This window comes from Apis dorsata, unplaced genomic scaffold (assembly GCF_000469605.1).
Source record: "Apis dorsata unplaced genomic scaffold, Apis dorsata 1.3 scaffold_247, whole genome shotgun sequence".
In the NCBI taxonomy this organism is placed as follows: Eukaryota; Metazoa; Arthropoda; class Insecta; order Hymenoptera; family Apidae; genus Apis; species Apis dorsata.
This window is the reverse complement of record NW_006263526.1, coordinates 94777-106627: the sequence shown is the minus strand read 5'-3', so window position 1 is coordinate 106627 and position 11851 is coordinate 94777. Positions and strand designations below refer to the sequence as shown.

General features: G+C 25.2%; 2 protein-coding genes across 2 annotated transcripts in view; both read right to left on the bottom strand.

Annotated features, from left to right (window-relative positions):
• Nucleotides 1-494, bottom strand: part of LOC102675506 (protein transport protein sec31-like) — an 11150-nt gene extending 10656 nt beyond the window's left edge. Inside the window, exon 1 of the mRNA XM_031510596.1 lies at nucleotides 362-494. The gene's annotated coding sequence lies outside the window, so the exon portion shown is untranslated. The remainder of the gene's footprint in view (nucleotides 1-361) is intronic.
• The window catches only part of LOC116184846 (RNA-binding protein fusilli-like), a 16399-nt gene that overhangs the window by 1129 nt on the left and 3419 nt on the right, over nucleotides 1-11851 (bottom strand). The window contains exons 2-10 of the mRNA XM_031510594.1: nucleotides 7415-7609; nucleotides 7011-7239; nucleotides 4026-4115; nucleotides 2192-2246; nucleotides 2009-2119; nucleotides 1251-1521; nucleotides 960-1175; nucleotides 642-869; nucleotides 1-563 (exon numbers count right to left, since the gene is read on the bottom strand). Of these exons, the coding sequence (XP_031366454.1) occupies nucleotides 1-563; nucleotides 642-869; nucleotides 960-1175; nucleotides 1251-1521; nucleotides 2009-2119; nucleotides 2192-2246; nucleotides 4026-4115; nucleotides 7011-7239; nucleotides 7415-7609 (1958 nt within the window). The remainder of the gene's footprint in view (nucleotides 564-641; nucleotides 870-959; nucleotides 1176-1250; nucleotides 1522-2008; nucleotides 2120-2191; nucleotides 2247-4025; nucleotides 4116-7010; nucleotides 7240-7414; nucleotides 7610-11851) is intronic.

Sequence of the window (11851 nt, the reverse complement as noted above, 5' to 3'; positions counted from 1 at the left end):
GCCGCAGCGGCTGCAGCTGCTGCTGAAGGTGCCATGGCATAGGCAGGAATCTGATGCTGTGGATTCGGACCCGGTAGAGCAAGTGTTTTAGTCGTAGCTGATGAAGTAGGGGAAGCAGGAGTTGTAGAGGTGGGAGGAGGATTTGAGGCTAGAGCCATTAACCAAAAGTCTTGATTTCGAATTGCCTGCGCTTGAGCCTGAGCTTGAGCTTGCGCTTGAGCCTGCGCTTGTGCTTGGGCTTGAGCCTGTACTAACGCGTGAATGTCCCAGAGGGGAGGTTGTGCCGTCGGTACCGGTACCGGTACCGGCGTCGGCGGAGGCGGATGTGTCAAAGTTGCGGGAGTTTGTGTGGTCAACGTACCGGGTGATAGTAGAGCCTTGGTTGATGGTGGAGTTACTGCACCTGTCAATACCAAATTCATATCGTCTCCGCTGCACTGAAATACTTCGATATATCGTTGCTTTTTGCCATATATCATGTAACGATGATGTCGTTGTGATGCACATGCATATGCTGAACTTTCACTGTCCATTTGAATAAACGCTTCACCGGAAGGTTGACCCTGAATAAACAAACAAAATATATATTAATAATTTATATATAAATATGATTATGATATAGAAGAAATATATGTACGTACTTGAGCATTATAAACCATATGTACACCCTGATAAACAATATTCTTAGAATGTTCGCCCATGAATTCAAGAATGTGTTCAACGAGAGCTTCATATGGAAGACCACGCAATCTAACACAATCCTTACGCGTACCAGAAGTGATAATATGCTGTGGAACTATAGGAGGGAGTTGTGGAATAGGTGGTGTTGGAAGTACAACTTGTTTAGGATCTATTGCCCTATTTAAAACCTAATCAAAATTAATATGCATATATATAATATTTATTTTTAGTTTTTATTAGTTCTTTTTTTTATTTTGTTACTCTCATTATTTACGTACTTGTTGAACTTCAGCAATTGTACTTCGAAAAAGTTCAATGTATCGACTTCCGATACAATCTCTGTGTTTACTTAAGGCTTTCACAGCATCTTCCTCTTTTGCAAAAAGAACGAATGCATCTCCAGTTGCCCTACCATCTGGCTTTTTCACAAATAAAACACCATCTTCTCCATCCAATACATGACAAGGCTTTTGCCCTGATAAAAAGAAGTCCAACTGAAAAATAATATATAGTTAAAATGAGAATAAAAAATCATGAAGAAATTATTATAGAAAATTTTATATATATACCACTTGTTTAGCAATGCAATCATATGGTAAGCCTCTCATTCTAACAATAACTTGGGCTCCTCTAGATAAAAATGCATGAGCTTCACCACTAGTTCCACCAGCTACACCAACAAAATCCTCTCCAGATGCCTTATAGACTTCTATATATCTTCCACCCATATGATGTTTATGCCTTTTTAATGCCATATCTCTATGTTCTTTGTTAACAAATCGTACTAATGCTTCCCCGTTACGTCTTCCCATAGGACTTAAACACAGAGCTACACCACCCCTGTGAAATAATGATATTTTGTAATACAAATCAATGTACTAATTAAAATTTTATAGATAATAATATAAAAAATAGTAAGAAATAAATAAAGAATAATGAAGATATAGATAAAATAAATATAGAAATTATACATATCAGAATTATAATTCTTGAAAATCATTAGAGAACTATACAAATAATTCACAAGATTCGTGACCCAAGATAATATTTATCATTACATAACCAAAAGATAAATATTAAAAAATATTTTAAATTGTTCTAAAAATCTTATATATAAATTGTTATTCTTATAAATCTTATATATATAAAATAAACATTACAATTTGAGTAATATATATTCATCCATAAATCTATTTATAAATTGGATATAAATTTTTACCTTTTTTATACGATTCCAAGTGGCTTATTATAAAAATATCATAGCAATTATTACAATATATATTATTAAATTTCAATCTTAAAATTAAAATTTATAAATTTCACTTACTTAGCAACATTTAAGCCACGAAAAAATTTTGCTATATCTTGGTCAGATGATTGCCAAGGAAGACCTCTAGCTCTTACTACACAGCCATTATCAACTTCTTCATCTTTTGAGCTATAAAAAAATATCATAAAATTAATAAAATAAATTTAATTAATAACAAATCAAAATTCAATGAGAACTTACCATATACCAGGTTCTAAAATAATATTAACTGTTTCAGAATTTTGGAAGATGTGACCTATAAAAAAAATAAGTAAAAACAATAAAATAAATATTGAAATGAATATTGAAATAAATGATTGATAGCATTTTGATAAAATTTATAATAATACAAAAAGAACAAAATAGCGATTAACCTTAGTTAGTTATGCCATAATTGCAATGACTCACTTGGATCCAAAAAATAATTATCAATAATTAAAATATTATTCATTAAAATATTTGTTTAAAAAATATTATATTCGATGAAATTAAAATATAAATGTGATAAATTTCAATATTGTATGTAATAAAATGTTTTTAATATAAATCTTATCTTATTATAAACAAAAAAATTAATTCTCCCGCAAAAAAAAATATAATCATTGTTCCAAAATTACCATTTAACACTCGCATTTTCTTTGTAATCATACACCGGCAGGTTTATCTCCGATTTCTCAAGTTTGAGCAAAATGCTTAGTTTTGATTTGCCTACTCAATGTAATATGTCAGCACATCTTTCAAAAACTTTTTATATTTTATGAACTGAAACTTTCATCATCATTTTTAAAATTCTCTTTTATAAAAATATTTATATATCATATATGAAGGAAGAAAATTTTATTTAATATTTGCAAATGACACAATAGATATTCATGTATATAAAAATTTTACAAAATTAAATACAACAAATATTAAATACTTATAAAATAAACGTGCATTCGTGTCTTAAGACAAATAATAAATTTTTGCTTATAAAATGCGCGCACGCACTTGTCATAGTTAGCACGTGATATGTAAGTACGAAATTGAAAATTAAAATCAGTTTGAGTTGAGCACCATTGTGATAAGAAGTATATTATGACTGTCACTGCTCATAACGTTACATAGCTTGACCTGCACTCATAAACTATGAACACACATAAGAAACTAATATATAGATCTGAAATATATACAACACTATTCGTTCTATTCTTTTATTCTCTTTTTTTTTGTCTTCATGTTTTTTCTGTCGACATTTTTTCATTTAAGCAAAGCAAGCATAACTAAGTAAAATTGGAAACTAAAGATGAATATTGTATATAGAAACTTATATTTATAATATGAATATCCAATAAAAAGTTAATATGTTTAACGAATAAAAAATAATATAAATAACGAATGAAAGAATTTTAAATTCATAATAATTTATATATTGCGAAATTACATTTAATTTAACATTTTGTTCTACTATTACGATAATTATAAGTATATAAGAAATTTTTTTTTAAATTAAGACATCAAAAATGTTTTTTATATATATCTCATATCATAAAAGGAACTTTTGATTTTTTGAAAAATATTCTTGAATAATTCATTATTAATGATAAAAAAATAGACTCAAAGATTTAGTCACAAACTAATTGAAATTCAGTTACATGGAGTTGAGAATAGAATGGCATTAATTTATAAATCTATATGTAGTTAATTACAGTACAGTACAATCAAAAATCGATCAATCAAAAACGATTATGATTAAATATTCAAGTATGTTTACTGAGTGCGAGCAATACAAAATATACGTTTTTTGCTCGTACTTCAAGAAAGATAGAGATATCATATGTGAACCTTAATCTTTGTTAAGAAATAGACTACTTTTTTTTAATATGCTAAACTGACACATTAATTAAAAAAAGAAAAAAAATTTGTATCATATAATGGAAAAAATAAATATATTTTTTCCTTTTTTTATTTTCTTTTCTTTTCTTTTTTTCTTCATGTTTTTCACATTGCACTCAAACTTGAAAAATGTATAAAGATTTATTAATCAACGACTTACCATCTTTTATCATTCTTTGTATTACACAGATCATATCTTGTATTTCTTTTACATGATAATCATTCTCAGTATCTAATGGTAGACCGAAATCTAATTTTCATCAGTCAAGGATAAATCACCAGTTTTAATTTAATAACATAAATTGTTTATCGATATTGATATCAAAATGAAGATTTCAATAATCGATTCTTTTATATAAGCATTAAAAATGTATTGAGATAAGTACAAACGTTATTAAACATACTATCATCAAAAAAATTATAAATTAATCATAAAATGATAATTAATTTCAATCTCTTTTGTTAAAATGATATATATTAATTAAAATTATGATATATTGAAAAATTACAGTATTATTTTTATAAAAATAAAATTTTTTTAAATCAGAATATCAATATAAATTTATAATATTTCACAAAGAATAGACATGACTATGCGAAAAACATGGGTAACTAAAATGTCGAGAAATCGAACGAACTTGTTACGCGCATAATTATCCACATATCTCAGTTGGTCGTCAGGCTGTTAGCAATATCTCTACGAGCATGACCTTTAAACCGTGTTCTGCGCGTGATAAGACTGTGATGATTACTTCTTGGGACTTTCTTAAGTCATTCGATTGATATTGGCAGTACATTTTGATTTCATCTGTTTCCGTCGCTTTTCATCTCTTATTTGAAAAAATTGATATCAAATTCAAAGTACAAACAAAAAATATAAATAACCATAATAATTTTAATAAAATTTTTTATAATAAAAGAATATTATTTCTAATTTATTTATCAAGGATTTATACGAAGATGAAACACCATAAATAAAAGATTAAGATGATTCAAATAATTATAAAATATTTCTGAATCATAAATTTATATAACCGTTATTCTTAATTGAAATATTTTAAGAAATTTTCAATTGGAATAGATAAAAACAAATCAAAAAAAAGTCGATTGATTGTGATATGACACTGACATCGATCGATATTTGTGTATATTGTATCTCGTTAGCCACAGGTGGTTCTGTTTTATTAACGATACACATCGACACACAACACGATTAAATAGTGTCGTGAAATGATTATAATACTATAGTCTTTACTCGTGTTTAATAGAGATTGGATTAGATTCATGATAGGTACTCATTTGTATTAAGAATGTTTTCTTTTTTGAATTAAATCTCATCTACAAATGTCTATAATTTTCATACAAATAGAAGAAATCAGAATAAAGAAAGAAATTAATCTGATATACACTCAGATGCAAAAGCGAATTTTTAATTTTAATTCCAAATATAAAAAATATATTCTAAATGTATAAATGACTATTATATTATTCATACATATTCAAACAAATATAAAAATACAAATGATATATCGAAAAATAATAAAAAATATTCTCTACAATTTTTATAATTACAATTTTTATATTATCTTATAAAAAAGAAATGCATGTTAAAATATAACTGCCATCAAATAAAAAATAAGTAATATATGTAAAATCAAATGATTTTCTACAAGTTTATAAATAAAATTGCTTCAACAAATATTACATGCTAAGAATAAAAAACATACCTTAAGTTTAAATTTTAATTTATATTTTAGTAAATTATACCTATTATCAAAAAAGTTTTCACTTTTACAATACACTTTTACAATACATAAATTGAAGCAATAAATATAATTATACATACACTTTCACATGTAATTTAAAAAAATCTATTTTGCGAAAATTAAACCAAGATATAGTTAAAGATATAGTTAAGAAATTGAATTATAATTTATTATAATCGTATACATATATGCTGACCGGTAGGAACGCAGTTAACACGATACGTATACACCCTCCACTCACTTGCGGACTGACTTTGCATCAGCAGTTAGTTCGTCGTCAAGTTCATCGAATATGTTGGATTCGACTTCTGTCGCGCCGCCTAACGGCTGCACGCTTTGGAATTCTCGTTTCGACCATAGTCGTCGCCTTAAGGTAATCATATGATATCGAAAACTAAATTTTCAACTTTGAACAACGAATTGTTCTCATGACGACCAATCGAGTTTAATAATTAACTATGAGTAAAATATCATCAAAATATTTATAACATTTAAATTTTAATATGGTATTATTTTTTTTTCGTTTTTTTTTTTGAGTGCTTTTTTAAATATCCAAAAATTAAAATATTTCGTGTCTCAACACTTCGAAAGAGGGAGTAACTTGATATCCTATATCTGTTTATGCAAGGCACGCTGAGAAGTATATGTATACAAGTAAACATATACTATTAAATGATTATAGTAAATATATAATATGCTTTGCCTAAATTTATCATTTGAAATATCTTGAAATTCGAAATTCGATTTGTAAACTTAAATTTTTCAAGTTGTTTAAAATCTCATGTGAATATTTTATTTAATTTGCAAGTTTTGAAAACATTTTATTTGTATCAACATAATTTTGTTTCTCTTTCTTAGTTTTTATAAAATATAGGCAAAATATTAACATGAATATCATCATGATAACAAATATAATCAAGAATTGTTTAACATATTTAAATATGCATGTGACATTTAAAGTATAATGACAAATATGAAATATTCTCAAGAATAGACCAAAATTAAACAGAATATTACTTTACTGTATTAATAGAAATTTTAGTGATTTTGAACAATTAAAAATTATATGATATTGAAATTGTTTTCAAAATGGTTCATGTATATAAAGAAATAAAGTACAACATTTCATTTAAAAAAGTTTATTAAATTATTTAATAAACTCTTTCTAATAAAATAAAATATTATTATATATATTATTATCATATATAAATGATAAATAATATATATAATAATCATAAAATAATAAAATATATAATTTTATACAATTTTTTAAGAAAATATTTTTATGAAATTCAAGATTTCAGATAAAGATAAGCAAAACATTCTATATAAAAATTCTATATAAAAATCAATATTTAATAAAATTTAAAAAAGGATACATTCCAACATCTCTTGTATCCCAAATGTTGAAAGTTCTCCATGAGTTGAATAACAGGCAACAAATTCCTTTCGAAGATCATGAAAGAGAGTATAATGTTCTGGCACATCGATGTCTTTGTTACATGCCTCTGGATGCAAGCATTGTCTCATCGGCGCCTGACCGTCTACGACGAAACGTGGTGCGGAACCGGATGTCACGCACGACATGGAAGACCACCATGCTTCAAACTTTTATTAAAAATGAATTTTTTTTTTAATATTTCATATATTTATAAAAATATATATATTTTTTCATTTTTTTTGTTATTTATTAATATAAACAAAAAATAAACTTATATCTTTTTATTTATATAATATAATTATTTAAAATCATGTAGAGCTTTTCAATAAAAGAGCTTTTCACCTGTTGAATGGCTTGCTCTAAAGGAATTCCGTGTTCTCGAACTGTCCTCTCAGTTAACGCTGGAGCATGCGCCAATGCTGCTTCACTGATGATTCCGCTACTTCCGGCAACTGCCGGATTGTCGCTACCGGTTCCAGGTGTACAACTTTCATCCATTACCATCGGTCGTACAATATATTGTTGCCTTCCCAGCACCTATGAAAATTATATTTGCAAATAATCAGTATCTATAATATATTTTCACTTATTCGTTCTTCATTAAAAATCTTTGAAAAAAATATGAATTATTTAGTTTTAAATATTTATGTAACATACTAAAATATTGAATAAAAAATTCAATGATATCTATATATCTTTTTATATAATATTTAAATTTAAAGTATTAGCAATATTTATTATGCTATTTAATGAAAATCATATGATTTATCAATAATAAAGTTCAATAATTCTGATATTCAATAGACTCCTGTTACTATGCAATGTGTCATGCATTACCTACTTATTAGCTGAACAAGTTGCATGTATAAAGGGGTAGGTCAATGAAACTAATAACAAAAATTTCTTATCAAATATTTATTTAATATTTTTATTTTTATAATCTAAAATACTTTATTAAATTACGATTTTCAATATATTCAATATATTCAATATAATCATAACTTAATAAATTATATTATTAACAATAAACTGTATTATTTTTTTCATTTTTTTCTTTTAAAATATAGTCATGAACTCTAAATTATTTTCATATTAAACATAAAAAAATTATCTTCTATCTGAATGTTTATCAAGTAAGTATTCATAAAAAATAAAGATTATAAAAAATATATTTATATTTCAAAAAATTTTTTCGAAAGATTAATTTAATACTTAACAAAAATTAATATATATATATATATTTGTTATAATAAGAATTAATGTATATATATTTGTTATAACAAGAATTAATATACATATTTTTTATCATATATTTTATCATATCATATTATCATATTATTTCATTCAGTAACTTTTATATTATATATATTACATATCTTTTATATTATATATATATATTATATACATATTATATACATATTACTTTATATTATGTTTTGTAACGATTTTTTCAATAATATTGTATAAACAATTGAATTTCATTAATAAATATATCTTTAATTAATTATTATACAAATATTTATATATATTATTATACTGAATATTTCAATTAATTTACAATTAAATTAAAATAAAAATAGAAATTTTTTTTTAAGCAAATAAATTCTTCGACTACTTATATTAAAATGTCATTATCTTAAAACATAGTAAATTATCTAAGTTTAAAAATGGCACGCAGCTTCATAATTATACTGTAAATCATTAATAAATCATTAATATTAGAAATATGAAATAATTATTTATAACACACAAAAGAATATGAACGATGAAACAAATACTGGAAAGAAAGCAAAAAGTAATATAAAAATAATGATCATCAATATATCATTAATTCTATTCAACAATCATTGCGGCTTAAACTTTTACTACATTTCAAATACGGATAGAAAGTATCAACCAGTTAGAAATGAAAACTTCTTCATCAGAATAAATGTGAACATTAACCGATTTCTCAATTCGATTGAGGGAACATTGAAAAATTTATTCATGAGTATTTTTAAGAAATAACAGAAATGATTTACCAATATAGAATATTTTTAAATATGAAAGTGAAAAATAAGTAAGAAAATATATCAGAAAATTAAATAATTATTAACATTTAAGATGTTTTCCTTATTGTTAAAAAATATATTTTTTTTTAAATTTTTAATTGGTATAAATATTTAAATATATTTTTTTTTTAATATTTATAAAATGTATCACAAATTTATAGCGTTTATTAGATTTTATGTATTTAAATATATGTTCACGAATAGTAATCATATATCGACACAGTAGAAAGACGTAAAAAAAGAAATAAAGTAAGTACAAGAAACTTAATAGGCAGGTTCTTTGATGTGAGGTTAACGGATCAAGGTAGTTCGGTAACGAGTAAGCCATCGTCTTGGACTATCTTCGTCGATAAAACCTCGTATACGACGTAGATGAACTAATATTCTATTACGTAAATGCTAATTATATTAATTACTAATTATTCAGCTTGTAAATCACCATTTTGAATAAATATTAAAAATATCATAATGCAATGAAATATCGTGATGAATAGAAGTATTTCCTATTTAAACTTAAAATTTTTCTATGATTAATAATTAATAAAAATAATTAATTAATTTTTATTAAAAAATATAAAGCGGTTGTGTCTTTCAAAAATCATAATAGAGATTGTAATAAAATTTTATTTAATAATTTAAAACAAAAAATATGGAAAATCACAAATTTTTACTAAGTTGTAATTCTACTTTATTAAAAATTATATTTTTAATATCGTATTCTTTTAAAAAAATTTAATAATATCATATTTTATAAATCTACACCATATATACAATTATATTTTACTTGCAAAAATTTATAATCTTCACAATTTAATTTCACAATAATACTGTTATATATATATAACATTTAAAATTATATATATATAAAATTTTTGACATTTACATATTTATAATTCATAAGAATATTCATATTGCATAATTACTGAATATAAATATACAAATATTTTTTTACTTATTTATATAATAGATATTTTTCCAGTAATTTATATAGTAGAATGTACAAATGCATATGGAGCTTTGATAACAAAATTCTACACCTGCAAATCGAGATTAAAGAAATAATGATAACGTTCTATGATTAGAATTTGTTCTCAAAGAAGACTTACAATTATTCGAATCTTTCAAGACAAGTTGTCACTTATATCATATATACGAAATAGATTGAGAAGGTTGAGAATAATTTTTTAAAGATTTTTTTCATCAAAAATTTTTGATATAATCTTTGATAAAGTGTTTTTAATTTCAGATTTGTTTAATCCTTCGAATCCGTACAAAAATTGATATTGGATATAAAATGATATGCAACGAAGTTTGAAATATAATTATTATTAAGTTAGAAATTTTCATTAATTAATCGATTTTTTTATTAGATATTATTATAAAATAACAATTAGGTAACAATCATGCTTGGTTGAATAATCTTATGATAAAAAAAATTAAAATATGATGAAAATAGGCAATCGCATATTAAAGCGTCATAACCCTGAATATCTGTCGTGGCAACAAAGTAAAGCGTGAAGCATGATTCGAAGCAAACTCATAAATTGCAAATCTAACAAGTCAGAGCGCAAATGCGAGACGGTCAACGAGCAAAAGAACGATATTTGCTTGGAAGGGAAAGGAGCGGGGGGTCAAAAGTCGCGAGTTGCGTTGTTCACAGAAACTATCTTGTCCTCGTTGAGGATAACAATGAAGCAAAGGAAACACCAAATTCCTTCATTGAAGGTCTTCAATTTTCTGTATATGTACAGCAGAAGAAATATATCCTGTAAACAATATTAATGACTATTTTATAAACTATTATTTATAGTTTAAAATAATCAAAAAAATTCCAATTTCCAAAAAGTATCTAAATCTTTTGATCCGATCAAAATAATGGAGAAAAAAATCTTTTTAGCACCATTCTCGAATTCTCTCTCGAACTAGAAAGAATTTCTATCGAGTAAATAATCTAAAGAGTAAATAATAGTAACCTATTAAGATATAAATTTTTTACAAAAAGAAATTGTCACTATCTACAAAACGGTTATCTTCCATATTTATATTTAGATATTGTAAGTAACATACTTTTGTGCCTCAAAATCTCAATCATATAGAATAATCGGGATAATTATTTCTATCGTCGAGTGACGGACAATAGAGGAAAGGATTTCAACGTCCTTCGAGCTCTTCTCGAATCTTTTTCCCACAGAATACATTATATCTTAGCGGTATTTACAAGACTAGAATTCGACGACATCAACACAAAGAAAGAGAGAAACTATGGAGGGAAGAGAAAAAGCTTTCAAAATGGTGAACCGGAATGGGACGGACGCAAATAATAGACTATACGTGTAATATCTAAAGTCCAGAAAATCAAAGAAAATAAAAAAAGAAGCGATTCTTGGTGTATGCAGAATCGAATAAATATTAAAAATGAGTTAACGCAATCAAAATCATAATATGATTTTACATGACGTAGAAAGAAATGACATGTAAAATTAATAATAGTGAAATAAAGATACATGTTTTATTTAAAAGAAACCATTTGAAACGTTGAATAAGGAAATACACAGCAAAGGTTAAGCCTATAAATCAACGTCGCTCATTATAGTTCGACTTGACGATCGACTTTAAACGCCGGAAACGAATTACAATAGGTGAGTTGTGCAAGCATTCTTTAAACGAATTACGATTGCGATCAAATTAGAATTAGACAATACTTAAAACGAAAGTTAGGAATCTTTTC